The sequence below is a fragment of the Lepidochelys kempii genome, chromosome 19, assembly GCF_965140265.1.
Source record: "Lepidochelys kempii isolate rLepKem1 chromosome 19, rLepKem1.hap2, whole genome shotgun sequence".
Taxonomy (NCBI): Eukaryota; Metazoa; Chordata; order Testudines; family Cheloniidae; genus Lepidochelys; species Lepidochelys kempii.
In genome coordinates this window covers 6,474,699-6,492,949 of record NC_133274.1, presented here as the reverse complement: position 1 = coordinate 6,492,949, position 18,251 = coordinate 6,474,699, and the positions used below count along the sequence as shown (strand labels likewise).

At 39.5% G+C, this 18,251-nt stretch overlaps 1 protein-coding gene across 1 annotated transcript in view; it reads left to right on the top strand.

The window, feature by feature from the left end:
- The window catches only part of PTP4A2 (protein tyrosine phosphatase 4A2), a 30,754-nt gene that overhangs the window by 7,121 nt on the left and 5,382 nt on the right, over positions 1–18,251 (top strand). Inside the window, exons 2-4 of the mRNA XM_073317565.1 lie at positions 6,991–7,650; positions 9,979–10,071; positions 16,280–16,410. Of these exons, the coding sequence (XP_073173666.1) occupies positions 7,555–7,650; positions 9,979–10,071; positions 16,280–16,410 (320 nt within the window). The 5' untranslated portion in view covers positions 6,991–7,554. The remainder of the gene's footprint in view (positions 1–6,990; positions 7,651–9,978; positions 10,072–16,279; positions 16,411–18,251) is intronic.

The following is an 18,251-nucleotide window of genomic DNA, read 5'->3' as shown; positions in this document are numbered from 1 at the left end:
TCACCATAACTCTTGCAAATTGTACAGTATTTTTGCATGTAATTTAGCTAATAAAGATGGCTTTTTAAGTCATATCAAGTGCTATGAGGCTATTATAAGGGTGTCTAAATAGCAAAAATAATCACGTCAGTGCAAGGCCTACTTGGGTTTGTAACAGACCAGTCACAGCTCACTGCAGTACTGAGGTGTTGGATGCCTTCTTGCCCCAGTCACATAATACTTCATGAAATTATCCATAAGAAGACAACCTAGTTGTAATGTTTTGGTAGCCATTCACTTTCCTTTTCCCTCTTTCTGAAGAACAGAAACTGAGAATCAAAATTACCTCAGAATTGTTCATTTTGTGGCATTCATTGAGGTTGAAGCTAGGTTATATGTTCATTCTGATCAATCATAATGGCCAGTCAGTGCTCCCAGGATTAAGTGCCTGTTGATATCTTGACTGGCAAAGTGAAAGACGTTTACATTTACTGTCTGAATTTAGGGGCTTTTTAATCTGGCCTGATGGATAATAGAGTTTTCCTTAACTCCTTAAAAAAAAGTTACTTCACTGATCTAAATTGTTCCCTTACCTTATGGTATTTAACAGTTTGGACCTTATGGTATTTAACAGTTTGGGGGCAAATGTGCATATAGACAACCAAATAGTCTTTAGATACTTATTTAACTTGGCATACGGTAGAGTTTCTCAAAATATTCAAATATTTAACATGTAGCATTTCACATCTTTAAATAATTCTTCAGACATTAAATACAAATCTTCACATCAGGGGTAATCAACAGACGGCCCATAGTCCAAATCTGGACCGCCAGAGGCTTTTCAGTGGATCGTGGGATGTGACGGAACTTGGGGCTTTAGCACCATGGGGGGGGTGGGGGCGGGTGTGCTTCTGGAGAGACCTGTCACCCACACCGCTCCCCAGATATCCTGACCTGAGGCGAAGGGGGAGAGGAAGGGGGGAAGAAACCTGACCCCCCCCACTTTGTTCCCCTGGGGGGAAGGAGGAAAGGAAGAGTCCTTCCCCCACATGGTTCCCCAGAGATCCCGATCTGGGACAAGGGGGGCGTAGAAGCAGAGAGATTTTCCCGTGCTGTGTCTCTGCAGAGACACTGACGCAGGAGAGGGGAGCAAAGAGACCTGCCCCTCCATGGTTCCCCAGAGACCCTAACTTGATAGATGTGTACATCATACACCCACCTCTTCCTAGAACTATCCATAACCACTTTGTCTCCCTTTGCAGGGCAAACATCTCTAACTCTGCCGCTTTGCACCACTCCTACCTGCAAGCTTTCATCTAAAGGCATGACCTAGAGCAGGAGTAGTCAATAGGCAGCCTGCAGGCCAAATTCTGACCATCAGACGCCTTTGAATGGCCCCTGAAATCTTTTTACTAACTTATTATCGAGTTTTTATGATTTTCTCTGCAGTCTGGACCTTTACTATACCTTGAACAAGAAATCTGGACCTTGACACACTCAAAATTGATTTACCCCTGCTTTCCATCTTCAAATCATTCTTCAGATATTAACTAAATAAACAGTTACTGCCCCCATGGGAGTATTATAGGATTATTAACCCCATTTTACAGATGATGAATTGAGATGCCAAAAATAAGGCCTGGTCTATGCTTAAAAATTAGGTCGATTTAGTTACAGTGCTCAGGTGTGAAAAATCCATCTGTGTAGACAGATCTAGGTTGATGGAAGAATTCTTCTGTTAGCCTAGCTACTGCTGCTTGGAGAGGTGGATTATCTACAGCAATGAGCAAACCCCTTCCGTCGCTGTGGGAAGCGTCTATGCTATGGTGCCGTAACAGCACTGCTACGGTACTGGACCTGTGCTGCTGAAGCGCCTGTAGTGTAGACATGGTCTAAATGACTTGCTGGAGGCCACCCAGTGAGCTGTTGAGGAGCCATTATTAGGACTCTGAGTTTCTGACTCTCAGTCCCACACTTGATTCATGAGAACATACGGTCTCCTTTGTGTACTGTAATAAAGACATCCAACTTTGTGGATGTTTCTCTTATCCTGGGAAAAGAAACTTGGGTAGAGTGTAACTCTTTGATTTGCTGTTGAATGGGAGAATTGTAACCTCAGTGACCATGTGTTGCTGCAACTACAAGTATAGTTGAATAGAGTTGGAGGAGGCTCCTTCCTTTCAGAGAATCGTGTGCTTGAAAAATGTCAGAATGGGTAGTTTTAGAACAATAAAAGAAAATGTTCTCTCCACCAGAGACTGTTGTGTTTCCATAGTGCTGTCAGGATGCTAGGGACTCTCCTCTCATGTATTGCATGATCACTAAACTGCTGAACTGTCCCATCTGTTTAAACAGCTTTATCAGGTCCTCAAGAGTAAGGAAGTTAACTTATTATAATTTTCCTTTTTGATATAACTATTCTTTCTTTAGGCCACTGTCTAAAAAGTGTCAATTGACTCTCAGTATATGCTTAAATGGAATACATTGTTTCTGCCTGAAAGAGGACCACATTGCTCTTGCTCAAGAGTTTACAGGTGCTGAACACATGCATATGCCATGATTTTAGTAATTTTTTTTTACTAAGTACATCAGAGCTGTAGCAGACTGGGAGACATCAAACTAATCTGTTTGCTTTGAATTCTTGAAATGTGTACAAGATAAAGTTGTGACCAGTTCTCATGAATTGACAGGTGCAAGGACTTAACTGTGATGTATTAGATGGAACTCTTCCTTCTAGGGAGAGAATTTATAATGTAATCCTGTAATTATAAAACTGATAAATATTCCAAGGTTCATTCTAGAAATCTGAATTTCATTCACTTAGAATAAAAACTGTGTTAGGGTTGGGTAAGGTGACTAAAAGCATCCTTGTTCTTGCCTGTGGCATCCTAATTAAAAATGTATTTTTTTTGGCTTTGAAAGCAACTCTTTAAGGAAATAATTGCTGTTCTGCAGTTGATTTTTGACTTGGTGTCAGAGAAAGGGTAATTGATTGTATGGGCCATTTTGATGTTTTAGTTCAAGTGTCAGGCTAGTGACTTTAAATTGCAGTTTTGCATTTCTTTTATTTTCCGCCATTGGTTAAGGCTGCTACTTTAAAAAAGAAGTTGCTGTCACATATTTCTGTAGCTTTAAGGGCTCTTATTTTTATGTATCTTTTTTCCCCTTTAGCTTAAAGGTCTATTTTATCTGAAATTATTCATAGTGGATAAGACCATGCTGGTGAGGTTTGCCTTGCTCCCACTAGATAAAGCTGAATTCCTTGTCTAAGGGTGAAAACTTGGTGCTCTTTTCTCCTTTGTACAAAGATTGGTTAATGAAGTTTATTATTCAGAACTTCTTTTCTGTCATTTTTACATGAGGAATGTGTTACTGACTTTTTTTTTGTGTGTGTGCTGGACAACTTGGCAAAATCTTGGACTTTCATGGTGATATCAGAGGAAGCCCAAAACCTGAGGAGTAACTGTAGGCAGAAATCTGAGTTGGGACAGTCATCACACTCCTCCAAAGATCTTGTTAAAATCCTCCAGGAAAGGAAGCATCAACCTGACTTTTCTCTGCTTAAAAACAAGCAGGAAAAAAGACACTGTAGTGCTCAATGGAGCAGTGAAAGGCATACTTCCTGCTTTTGCTTAGCGTTTCACCCTTGAGTGTGCCCATCTAGTTTGCTTCCAGCAGTGGGGTGGATCTGTGACTATATACTTCATGGCAGAATTAAACTTGTTACGTCTTATTGGTGTAGTATAAAACATCTTTCATGTGACTTTTATGTGGCAGGAGTGGATGGTACATCCCTCATTACTGCAAACTTGGATAAGGTTGACAGTGACTTAAGTTCTTACCATTAAATGTTTGGTTGCCTTTGAAATGAGCTTGTGGTTTCAGACTAGTTCCTACTGGATTATGTCCCATCCCCGGCCTGGCTCCTCACCCCTCTGCATTTCAGTCAGATCTATGCTAGAAACTTTTGCTGGTTTTATCCATGTTGGTTACAGGTGTGAGTTTTTAACAACATTTCTGTACTGACAAAATCCCTAATGCGGATGGAGATTATACTGGCACAAAAGTGCTTTTGCTGGTATTTTATTTTGCCATGGAAACTAACAAGCTCTGCCAGCAAAACCACTCTTTCTGATGCCTGGCACCATAGTAGTTCTGGCTGGGAGGAGCAGCAATTGCAGGGAAATCTGCTCAGCCCTTGCAGCCATGGACTGGAGCATGCATGCTCAGTGCAGTCTTCAGTGAATTTAGGTACCAAACTCTAAAGTCTCTGCTGAGTGTATGAACTGAGAATTTTCATAGTTGTATAACTTGGTGTAATTTTGGCAAATTTTCACCGGGATGGCAAAAAGCATCTTTGTTACATGAAGGCAACCTCCTTGCCAAATGTCAAGACCCTGCTCCAAAGTATGAGGTGCAAGAGCTTCTCATCAAAATGGCTGTACAGTTTTTCTAACATGAACAAAACATATTTTCCCCTAATCTCTTTCTCAGTAATGACTGAATCATTTTATCTTAAACTTCCCTTGTGCCCACCATTCTCCCCCCACCCCCCCCAAAAAAAAACAAACACCAGCCTGAGGCAGGCAGCCAGCATGGAAAATTTCAGCCCGAATAGTTGAAGTTTGGCAAAGTTATAAGCAACTGAAAGCAGGGTCTTAGAAGTATTGAGCACTCTTAATGGTGGCACTACCAGCACAGCCTATAATAATTCCATACTGGGCTGGTTCACTCTGAAAACTTACATTGCCATAGCTACGTCTCTCAGGAAAAATCCACACCCCTGAGAGATGTAGTTAAGCCGGCTAATCCCCGGTGTAGACAGTGCAAGGTCAAAGGAAGAAATCTTCCATCTACCTAGATACTGCCTCTCAATGAAGTGGATTAACTTCAGTGATGGAGAACCCCTCCTGTCACTGTAGTGACTGTCTACACTGAAGCACTCAGGATTTGACTTAAATCATGATTTATATCATGATTTAAATCACTAGTCAGGAAGACTCAATTTAATCATGGTTTTCTACATAAAAATGCATTCTTGTTGGTGGTTATAACCTTAATAAATATTCTTCACAACTCAGAGATAGATGTAGGCTTCATTTTTAGAAGGTACACACTATACATTTTAAAACAGTGATTTATTTTGAAAACTTTTCGATTAGTTTTACAGCTATATCAGAAAATGAATGATTGTTTGGTTATTTCATTTACCAAAGGTAACTAAAGCAGATATTTATGAAGTCACTGGGAGGTGAACTATCTCCAATTCAACAGGTTAATCATTAGTATTTGGAGGATTTTCTTGCCATGCTGTATTAGGAGGAGAACATCACCAGACAGACATTTAAATTGTTTTATTTAACTAAAACAACGTTAAGTATTCTGGATTTTTTTCTTCAACAGCAAACATCTAATATTTTAACATGACAAGCATATGTCCCTCGCTTTTCACATTTATCTCCAGACTTCTTCTCCTTGTCCAGAACTATTCCACCCCCAACAATCTTCTATTCATTGAACTTTTTGAAACTTTTCACTTTTAGAGAGGTAAGGGATTGACTCTGTGTACACAAATTTGCAGGGGGACAGTAGGGTTGAGGTCTGTTATTTCTCACCTCTATTTAATTATTTATTTAAAACATTTTTGCTGTTAACAAGCATGTTACCTCTGGAGAGACAAATCCACAGTTTGAGAACCGCAAAATTAAGCATCTCTGATGGCATCTTCTAGATTGTGCACTGAATCCCATTGGGTAGATAGAAAGATTCACCTAAATAATTTCTACAGAAGCCCCTGGAGCTCCATAAGATTGGGTCCCTAATCCATGAACTATTGGAACTCATTTACAAAACTTTTCTTAAACATGACATGAATGTATTGTCTCATACTATAGAATTAGAATTTATAATCCCTATTCCATGACGAGATATCTTTGAGCTATAGTGTATCTTTCTTTAGGTTTTTTCCTCAAAAGCATTTTATCAAAAAAATCTGATTTAAATAAAAACCTTTTTTTAAAAAAAAAAAATCATTGATTTTTATCCACCCTGGAAGCACTACAATGGCGCGGTTGCAGTGCTGCAGCTGTGCTGCTGTAGCAGTTTAAGTGCAGACATAGCCTCAGCTGATGAACATCCTAACTTCGGTAAAATCAGCATTTATCCAAAGTGGAATTAGAATTTTGCTGTTTTCCATTATGTTGTGTGTTCTGAATACTGCTTTACAAAATGTTAGCAGTGCAGTTGTTCTGCTTCCTTCTTGTGCTATTCATATTTACTTGAGGGAAGTGATGATCTGATTAGTGAAACTCTGTTATCTGGCCATTTTGTGTGGAAACTGAACTTCCATAAATAGCTTATGAAAGGTAGGCTAATTTACAGATTAAAAACATAAGAATGACCATCCTAGGTCAGACCAATGGTCCATCTAGCCTAGTCTTCCAACAGAGGCCAGTGCCAGATGCTTCAGTGGGAATGAACAGAACAAGGCAATTATTTAGTGATCCATCTTCTGTCATCTAGTCCCAGCTTCATGCAGTCAGAGGTTTAGAGACACCCAGAGCATGGGGTTGCATCCTGGACCCTCTTGGCTAGTAGCCATTGATGGACCTGTCTTCCATGAACTTAGTCTAGTTCCATACAGATTGTTTGGCTGTGGAGAATATCTGCTGCTTTCTATGTAAATGTTTAATTATGAGCTATCTGAGTGTATGATGACGGTATTTCACCTTTAGTTCTGGTATTCAGTATTACTTGGCTTTTTGATTAACTGAGATTTTGTAGAATATTTGTCATCCACATGCAAAAGATAGAACATAATACAGGAATGCTTCTTGGTACTACAATAAAAGATGTGGTTCAGTGTACATCAAAGTACTTTCAAAAGCAGGCTTGTTTGTTTAACGCTTCATACTTTAATTATGTTGAGGCTTCTGGGTGCACTGTATTCAATAACACTGTACAATCAGAAGGAACAATCCCTTTTAAATGTGACATTTTTCTTCTTCTTAGGTTTTCTGTTGGAATATACGTCACACATTTATGGCGATTCTGAGCATCAGGGCAGATTTCTGCCAGGCCCAGCACAGCACCCTGGCTGACAAGTGAGCGTGTCCTACGTACCATAATTACTTTGCCTTGAAGACTCCAGACACAGCAGTCACCTTCAAATATATGGGATATCTTCTGCATATTGGAAGCATATTCCTTTTACTGACTCAAGCAAAACTAAGCATCAAGAAAACAAAGTGGAGAGAAGATCTGCCCTTATTTTTTTTTTGTCTCACCAGTGCCTAAATGTAGTACAGGCTGCCTAGTCTTGCATGTAGTCAGAATTTTTGGAGTCTGAAGGATACCACCTGCAGTTATTGAGGCCTAAATTGAATTCAAGTGGATTCTAAAGCAAACCTGGTTTTCTTGAAGTAAAAAATCTTAAAGAACAAACAGGTCAATAAAGATAGTTCTGATCAAGCCCAGGCATTTTAGTGGTCTTTTTAATGTTTTCTGCTGTGAAACATTTCAAGGGTTATTGATATTTTTTTTTTGCCCCCACATATATTTTTTTTGTTTGCCATTATGAACCGTCCAGCCCCGGTGGAGATTACTTATGAGAGTATGCGTTTTCTGATCACTCACAACCCAACCAATGCAACCCTCAACAAGTTCACAGAGGTAAGGTAGCCAGATACAGTAGTATGTTTTTTCCCCCATTCCTTGTGTTTTGAAATTTCTAAAGCAGCACTAGATCCACATCTCCCAGATCCACCATGGGTGATGCCATCAGAAATACCCTTTATACTTTATATAATTTAAAAAAAAAAAGCTTTAATGATCAGATACTTTGTTTCATTAAACTGTTTAAAGTTCTCCTGACTCTGTAAGAAGGAAGCCTTTGGTGATTTCCTTTCCTGAAAGTCCTACATCTTTTGACTGAGAGAGGCTGGATGGGACTCCTTTTGGAGCCCATAAAGGTGACTCCTCTTAGGTCCAGCCTACAATCAAAAGTTAGGTTGACCCAGCTACAAGGATCAGACGGTGTGAAAAATCTATGGCCTGACCAACACAGTTAAACCAACCTAACTTCTCAAGTAGACAGCACGAGGTTGACAGAAGACTTCTTCTGTTGACCGAACCACTGCCTCTCGGGAAGGTCGATTACCTATGCTTATGGGAAAACTCCTTCCGTTGGCATAGATAGTGTCTACGCAGAAATACTATAACGGCGCAGCAGCAGTAGACAAGCCGTAATACTCTGCCATCCCAATAACTTGCCGGGTGATTTATCATGTTGTCTTTACTATTGAGTGAGACTACCCTTTGTTGTCGATGTAATAAAACGTACTAACCCCAGAGAGCCATAGCTTATCTTCTGGCTTTTGAATAAGGATCTCTAGTGGTTGATTAATCTGTCTTTGGCCTTTTGACTAAGATCAAGTGTAATAAACCCACTTCCTTCCCTGACAAACCAAGGGACGCACCCCACCCATGTACTTAAGCACTACACCAGTACTGACTTGGACTCTAAATATGCTCCATGGGTGGCATACCCGAGCCCATTTATCCACTGACATGTTAAAAAACTCCCACACCCCAATCTGGGTCTATGTACTCTGTATGCATCTCATGAACCTTGTAACCGATACTTGTAATCCCTCATATCCCAAGCCTGACCCCAGATGTACAGTACCTTCCTTCGTAATTTGTGTAAATTTGACTTTAAACATTAACTTTTAATAACATTATTATAGAAGTCAGACTTTAATTAAAAAAAAAAAAAAGAGGTCCTCAAACTCCGCTTCTAATCTCAGAATAGTTAACTATTTCTGGTAATGGAATTAGTAGTGATGACGTTTTTAAACTACGTCTTTAGCCTCAACTGAGATGAATGGCGTCACCTCCTCTGTACATTGGGTCATACCCAAATTACTGTAATTGAAACTATAAAGGCTTAAACGCTTGTTAAAACGGAAGCTTAAATTTTGCAGAAATAGATGGCATCACCCGAAAAGTACTGGTACAGCATACCACTAGATCCCGTCTTGCTGCAAACTGTGGCGCATCTTCTCGTAAGTCCTTTAGGAAGACTAGATCATGCCCTTGCAGGGGGAAGATTTGATCTAATAGATCTCTTCCATTCTGGTAAGATCTTGTGATCTGACACTGAGTTTTCATATCAACATGATTCCACCTTTCAGGAAGATGTTCTTTTTGTCAGCAATCCGCTTAAATACTAACGGTTAGTTTGGACTGAAACCCTGTTTTGTTTTGTTTTTCCCATTGATGTGATGTTTTCATTTTATTGTTATGGATTATATTTCTAATACCTTATCCAGGGGCCTAGAGCCTGGGATGGACAGTGCATGTGGGGTATTAAAGTGTAAAAATAAATTTTGAAGAGCCATTCCCAGTACAGGCCCAGGAGGAAATGCTGTCTGATCTTTCAAAATGAACTGGGGCAGCTTTAGTTTGATCTGATTATTTATCTAGCACCATGTGCTACTTATAGTGCATTACAAGGAAGCTAGAATACGGTTCTGTGCGTTCTGTTCCTCTCTGTTTCAAAATGTCTCAGCATTGCCTGAGGCAGACAGATCCATGCTTCTATTTAAAGAGAGAGAGAATCTGCATGCAGGGTATAAGTAGCTATTTTAATTTTGCTGTTACATATGCATACCTATAAGGCAGTTTTCCTACTCTGGCCTCCCGCCCTAAGTGAGACTGACATAGAGGTATTTCCTATTCCTCTTCTCCCCCTGGCCTTTTAACCCTCATCATAATGTCGGTCAAGACCACATCCTTTCAGCTTAGAACTGGATGAGACTCTTGGCGCTATCCTTGCTCCTCAGTTATCTAGTCTCCTCCATGGAACTGTAGAGCAATGTACACTGTCATTGATTCAGCATAGCATGTTTATTTGGCTTTGTTAAAGTTGAGAAAATGCTCTAAGTCCCCATTCTGGGAGTATGATTCATGTGTTTGCTTTCCTTCTTGTTCTTAAAGGAGCTTAAGAAGTATGGAGTGACAACCTTGGTGCGAGTTTGTGATGCCACGTATGATAAAGCTCCTGTTGAAAAAGAAGGAATCCAAGTTCTAGTGAGTCTCTTTTAAAATTCTTTCTGAACTGAAAAATCATTAAATATGAATCAGATGTTCCAGCACTGTTTGGCATTCATGCTTCTGCCTGATAATGACCCAGGACTGTGCGACTGCTATAACATTTGAGAGCTCACTTTGATATGCTTGTTCAGTAAAGTGCTTGTAACTTTGTGAAATACATCTGAGATATTTTTGATTATTACTACAACCAGGAGTTCTAGTTAGAATAGAAACTCTTATTCATGGAGGTCTGGGTGCCTCAGGAGATATTTTGCTGTTCATCTCTTGGTCACTGATTTGAATGTGGATTAGGTTAGTACGGACAAAGTTAATGGTGTATCATCTATTCAGCCTATGTGATTTGATTTGGTAGTCTCAATCCTGGACCTAGAACCAGTGACAATTTCATAACTGGCTTTGCTGTTGGCAGCTACGGAATGAAGAGTCACTTCTCTACTAAAGGTGGTATCTTTAAAACATGGGTAAAATGCATTGATGGGGTATTAGTTCTGCTTAAACTGAACTTCCATTTCTAGTGATAATCTCAGACATTTCACAGGTACTAACTTGACTTTAAAAATATCGTTGTTGCTTAACTGGCATTCACTTATTACTTTTGAAATTTTTAACACACAGGCTGAAAACAGCCATAATTTTACATAGCGGTTATATTTGACACATGGCTGTATTGTATATGTTGTAGACCAGTTCTAGCATAAAACGCCAGTAATGTGAGAGGTCCAACTCGCTATAGAAGTCAGTGGGCTCAGCTGTAAGTGCAGTGTACCTATTGGCTTCTTCCCTTCTTCTTCAGGAGGTATAATTCTGTAACTGTGCTGTTTACGGTTAGATTTGCACAGTGAAATATGGTATTGCTTGGTGTCTCTAGGTTGATTTTTTTGTTAGCGGTGTGAAGGCATTAGGGATGAAGGCAGATATGAAAATGCATTACCTCAAAAGTTAACAGCTATTGTATGTCAGATGTGACTTTTCAATATAATAAAAAGGCTGAAGTGACTCCTCAGTCTCTCCGCTGGGATCTCAGAAGCTGCACCCTGCCTAACAGTTAGTTGTAGGTAGTCAGTCTTCTATTGCCTCTCATTTTTGTGGCTAGAGACCATGGGCAATTTGGAGGAAAATCCACACAACTCTGCGGGACTTGTATTTGTGGGATACATTCTGTTCTGCGTGATCCTACTCTTAAACTTATATATGACTTCAAAAGAAAAGCCTCAAGAGTTATTTAAAAATGGGTACTGCCATGCTCTGATTTCAGCACTAGGTTGTGGGGAGCCTCTCGCCTCACTGCGGCATTGAAGTTTCTCTGCTGGATGATCCTCCCCACTCCACCACAGCTGTTAACCATAGTGTTTCCAGAGCATCATCAAAGCAAATGAATTATAGCAGTCAGTTTGCTCTGCTGGGAAAGCAAACTGGCCAGGAACAGCACAGGAAAGTTACAGCATATTTAAAAAAAAACAAAAAAACCCAGCACAGGCTCATGAGCAATCTTCCTTCTACCAGAGGTGCAGTTTCTTTCCTTCTACCTCCACATTTCTGTTTGAAATGCATATGTGTAGCTGTCATAAAATTCCATAGGAGTGTGATGGTGTTTTGGTCAAAATAACTTGTTTACAGGTGAGGTGCATGCACCATGCTGACTGGAAAATGGGCCAATGTCAATTATGGTGCAGAAGGGCCAGTTTACTTCTGCAATGATGACCGAATATCTATTTAGGAGCTCATATTGTCCTCAGCACCATGATATTTGAGTGCCTTACAAATTCTAAATTATATACACAGGATCCTGTATGTTTGCCACATTTGTCCTTGATAACCAGCCTTCTCTCTGCATTCAGTATGTAACTGCTCCTAGTATGCTCTTGTTGCAGGAGAGCAAAACAGCAGAGGGAACAAGTCCTGTAGACATCAGACAAGGATAACAGAAAACAGGAGGTGACAGAGAAGATTTGCTGCTAATGTCATACTTGAGCCAGATGATTCCAGCCATGATAGTGTCTTCATTACTTAATACATCACAGTGGTATTTTGGCATTTAAGAGTGGCTCTGAATATTCAGCAGCACGACCCACAACCACTTGTCCCTCTTGAAACCAGCTCTGTCAAAACAGGCTGCTGTCACCATTCAGAAATGGTGCTATATTACCAGCTGGCTGAGAAAATGACACATACCACTATTTAAAGCTAACGTTTGTTTACAAAAATAACAAAGATTAAAACTACAGCATGTGTTATTTAAAACTGTTGAGGTCAAAAGCCTTATGAAACTCGTGAAACAGAATATTTTAGTAAAGCTTGAGTTCTTTCCATGATATAAGGTAATATACTAGTAAGACAAACAAAGACGGTGGAATGTGGCAGCTAGTGAGCCTGCTTTGACAGATGGCATAGTGAGAAAGCAGGGAATTGGAGAATTAGATGTAGCCTGTTTGAACTATTAGTGTTGGTAAACAAGTGTATGCAATAAAGAGATGAAACTAGGGAAATAGGAGGCTGGAATGGATAATAGTATCTTTGGGATTAATGTACCAGATGACCAGAGGAAAGCTAATGTGATGCCAATTTTTAAAAAGGGCTCCAGAGGCAATCCTGGCAATTGCAGACCGGTAAGCCTAACTTCAATACCAGGCAAATTGTTGAAACTATAGTAAAGAACAGAAGTATCAGACACATAGATGAACGTGATTGTTGGGGAAGAAGTCAGCATGGTTTTTGTAAAGGGAAATCACACCTGACCAATCTACTAGAATTCTTTGAAGGGGTCAACAAGTATGTGGACAAGGATGATCCAGTGGATATAGTGTACTTAGATTTTCAGAAAGCCTTTGACAAGGTCCCTCACCAAAGGCACCTAAGCAAAGTAAGTTGTCATGGGGTAAGAGGACAGGTCTTCTCGTGCATCAGGAGCTAGTTAAAAGATAGGAAACGAAGGGTAGGAATGAATGGTCAGTTTTCAGAATGGAGAGCGGTAAATAGTGGTGTCCCCCAAGGGTTGTACTGGGACCAGTACTGTTCAACATATTCATAAATGATCTGGAAAAAGAGGTAAACAGTGAGGTGGCAAAATTTACAAAACTACTCAAGGTAGTTGAGTCCAAAGCAGACTGCGAAGAGTTACAAAGGAATCTCACAAACCTGGGTGCCTGGGCAAGAAAATGGCAGATGAAATTCAATGTTGATAAATGCAAAGTAATGCACATTAGAAAACATAATCCCAACTATACATGTAAAGTGATGAGGTCTAAATTAGCTGTTACCGCTCAAGAAAGAGATCTTGGAGTCATGGTGGATAGTTCTCTGAAATCATCCAGTCAATGTGCAGTGGAGGTCAAAAAAGCTAACATGTTGGGAATCCTTAGGAAAGGGATAGATAAGTTAGAAATTATCATATTACCTCTATGTAAATCCATGGTACACCCGCATCTCGAATACTGCGTGCCGATCAGATTGCCCCATCTCGAAAAAGATATATTGGAATTGGAAAAGGTACAGAAAAGGGCAACAAAAATGATAAGGGGTCTGGAACGGCTTTCATATGAGGAGAGATTAAGAATACTGGGACTTTTCGGCTTGGAAAAGAGACTAAGGGGGATATGATAGAGGTCTATAAAATCATGACTGGTGTAGAGAAAGCAAATAAAGAAGTGTTATTTACTCCTCATAACATAAGAACTAGGTGTCACCAAATGAAATTAATAGCTAACAGGTTTAAAATAAACAAAAGGAAGTATTTCTTCACACAATGCACAGTCAACTTGTGGAACTCTTTGCCAGAGGGTATTGTGAAGGCCAAGACTAGAACAGGGTTAAATTAAGAACTAGATAAGTTCATGGAGGATTGGTCCATCAATGGCTATTAGCCAGGATGGGCAGGGATGCAAAACCATGCTCTGAAGTGTACCTAGCCTCAGTTTGCCAGAAGCTGGGAATGGGCGACGGGATGGATCACTGGATGATTCCCTGTTCTGTTCATTCCCTCTGGGGCACCTGACATTGGCCACAGTCAGAAGACAGGTTACTGGGATGAATGGACCATTGGTCTGTCCCAGTATGGCCATTCTTAAGTTCTTATGTCAGTTCTTTAAACTATAAGTTAATGTGGTTTTAAATGGTTATGTGTAAGTAACATGAGAGAAATCCAAAGCAAGGACATGAAGAGTTAAGGCTGAATTCCGTTCTTTGAAACATTCCAGTTCACCAGGGAGAATCAAGTAATGGGTCATTCTTTTCTATGGAACTCTGTGAAATTTGTCATTGACTAACTACTGTGAGAACAACATTGGTCCTAAATGATTATGGATACCAATTTGTGTGTTTTTGGATTAAATATTGAATGTGGAGTATAAACTCCTACAAAAGTTAATTTGAAAAGGAGCTGAGTGCACTAAATACGTCATATGGTCAGGCCCTGCATCCATATTCTGGATTAATCACCTGCAGAATTATTTTGGAGAAATGAGGCTTTCAGTTTCAGTAGCTCTAACAATGGCAGATTTGTACCCTTGCAATTTCTCAACTACTAATATTTAAAGGTTGTTCTTGTGTTGAGGTCTTCTCAACTAAAGATGTTAAGCCTTGAAAAATGTGGACAATAGAAATACTGACAGGTTTCAGAGTAGCAGCCGCGATAGTCTGTATCTGCAAAAAGAACAGGAGTACTTGTGGCACCTTAGAGACAAACAAATTTATTTGAGCATAAGCTTTCGTGGGCTAAAACCCACTTCATTGGATGCATGAAATACTGACAATCTTAATTATAGTGACAGGTTTCAGAGTAACAGCCGTGTTAGTCTGTATTTGCAAAAAGAAAAGGAGGACTTGTGGCACCTTAGAGACGAACCAATTTATTTGAGCATAAGCTTTCGTGAGCTACAGCTCACTTCATTGGAGCTGTAGCTCACGAAAGCTTATGCTCAAATAAATTGGTTCGTCTCTAAGGTGCCACAAGTACTCCTTTTTTAATTATAGTGGTGTTGGATGGCTATTCCTGGAACTGATAAGCAGATGACAGCTCCTACTCTGATGGTGTGCCATCCTGTCTAATGGGCTACCCAGGAAGTGTCACGGTGCTAGTTACAATTACATTTCAAAATTAAGAGCCCAGTAGCATTGTGCTTCTCCAGAGTTTCTGCATGTCTTTTCTAGGCTCCTGAAGGAGGAGAGTATGAAGTCAGGATCCTCAAGGTACTGCATGATAGCCATAGTTCTCCTAGCCAAGGGCTAGAAGAAGGCTCCTTTCACTCTAGTTTCTGAGAAGAGAATAAAACCTGGGCCCACCTTTGTCTTGAAATGTAATTTCAAGACACACACACACACACACACAACTCTATAAACAGAAAGCATAGATGCCAAAAGTGAATTATCTAGTGAAAAAGATTTGGAAATAATCTCACATAAAATTCTGACTTATAGCCATGCTCATATTATGCAGTATGATTCAGACAGTTCTTTACATTCTTGACAAACTTTCATAAGGAGGAAAAAAAAATCATAGATGCTGCTCAGTTATTCACTTTTCCATTTATTTTTAAGCACTGTATTTTGCATATGAGTAAGAGGCATGTGTTTGTAATTGTGGATAATACCTAGGGTAGGTATGAATGCCTCTTCCTAATCAGATGCCATGTATTGCAGTTGGACAAGCTGATCCAGTGGAATAGTTGTGCGGCAATCTTTTCAGACTCTTCTATGCAGAGTATACGGTACAAATAATATTTTGAAGTGGTGTACTTTTAGGCAAAAGTCTACACAGTTCTCTTCTTCCTCCTTTAAGTATTAAATTGAATTACAGTTTATTTAGATTTAATTACAAAATTTCAGTGATATTTCAAAGACAGTTGTTTAGTTTTTCCACAAAGTCCATTCTACAACTGAGTCGTCAGTCAGCAATTTCCACTAGACCAAATTAGCTGATTTTTAGTGAATTAGCTTTTAATTTAAAATGTTTAAGGATATTTAAATTTTGTTGAGTATTCTATTATGATATAATTGAATCTGTGTCTGGAATACTAGGAAATTACATGTTTAATAACAACCGTGTAGAATTTGGATGTTGACTGAATAAAAGCCTATGCCACCCCCTGCTCCTCTCCCGCTAGCCCTGCTGTTCATTGTGGATTGCATTCTCTGTCAATGTGTATAATCCCTGCACAAAAATTATAGCTAATCTTTTCTTCCCCTGAAGGACTGGCCATTTGATGATGGAGCGCCACCCCCAAATCAAATAGTTGATGACTGGCTAAACCTGTTGAAAACCAAATTTCGTGAAGAGCCTGGATGCTGTGTTGCTGTGCATTGTGTTGCAGGATTGGGAAGGTAAGTGTTTTGCTCTTTTGGTTTTGTAAGGGATTCACTTTAGCATATACATAAACTAGTTGAAGATTTCATTCTGAAAGATAGCTACATTCATTCAGTTACAAAAAACCAAGCAAACTATGTTTAAGTAACATAAGCAACTTCATACCATCATAATCAAGGAAGCTTACTACAATTTTAAAATGGTAGGTGACACGGCAACTGTATCTCAAAGCTCTTGTTTCATTTTGGATTGTTTGTTCACAGTAGCTGATCTGACAGATCATAATGTGTCAGAAGAATTAGAGAATCTACTCAGTGGAAAATGCATTGCATCTTTCTGCTAAAAATCTCTTGTGCTTTTTGACAAACCTAATGTATATATGCAGTATAAGCCAAATACATTGTTTGCTCTGGGCCTAAGCTACAAGGTTCTGAATGCCTTCTATTCCATTGACTTCAGTGGGAGTTTGAGATTCTATAAGCACTTTATATGGTTGGATTCTTTTTTATTGCCTTCCAACTAGTCAAAGCCATTGAATAATGTTACAAAATATTGGCATGCAACATTTCACTGAAAAGATAGCTTTTTTTTTTAATATATTAATGCTTGGAAGTCCCAAACTAGTTTTTAAACTCTTATAGTTTTGAGGTTGAGACATTTAAAAGCAGACCAGAGCAATTTTTGTCACTTATAAACACCTGAAAAGAAAGGTTCACTTGGAAGTACTGAGGGCATTTCCTGCAGCAGTGTGAATGCTGGAATAATAATACATTGATACACAGCAGGTTTAACAGCCTGTTTGGTGGTTAGGGGACCCAGTGAATGATAATTTGCCCCATCAGCCCTAAACTGCCTTTCCTCAAATTGGTAAATCAGGATATTGGTTCTATGGCTCTTTGCAATCCCTTAATTCTTGGCTATATCGCCTACCCCCAATATACAATTCATACATCTATTTCTACAGGAGCTACAGATTTCGTATTCATCCTAAGGCTAGGACAGGTATTGTTTGAGATTGCAGTGTTGTTTTGTTACTGGAAGCTAAGCAAATTGTCATGTGTGCCACTTCCCTCTCTATTTTCCTATCTCCCATTACTCTACTCCCCACACAGACAGCATCACCTTCCCTCCCAGCCTGGGAAGGGAGTGCACCAAGATTGTGCCTGATTTGTGGATTTCTATAGCTTCTAATTATTAGGACAGCTGACAAGATTATTAATGACCTCTTCCAAAATGTGTAAGCTCCAGTTTAATATCTAAAATAAACTTGTGGAAGGTGGTTTTGGACAGATTGGACTGTCATTTAAAATTAGTCTTTTGAATCATTTAATCAGATTTCATAAGGTAATCGGGGGTCAGGCTAGTTCAGTACTTGCATGAGGGAACTCTGAGATGCAGCAGAATATAACTCATTCAGTGGGTGTCACTCCTGTATTAGTACTGGCTACCATCCCAGCATAATGCTAGGGGAACTGTTCTGTAGGAGTTTCCATTTTTTGATAAAGACCCAAAACCAAGGTCCATTGTGCCTGAGGTCCCCCTGGTACTTCCTGGTCATAATCCAATTTTAGTAATCCTATACTGTCTCCTAAATTTCCTCCTTGGTTTTCAACCTAATATGCTATTCACTACCCCCTCTAAACTGTTATACATTAGTGCTATATGCTATTTAAAAGTTGATCTGTTTTCCCCAACGTGGCCGGATTTTAGTGGTGGGTAAAGAGAGATCTCTCTCGTATATGTGCTGATTTCTTTGTGGGTCCGAAATGCAATTTCCCTCTTCTCCAGGAAGGAGTCACTATGTTTGCGACTAAAAAGAAAATTCATTTCTTCAGGTAATTGGGAAAGCTAAATAGAA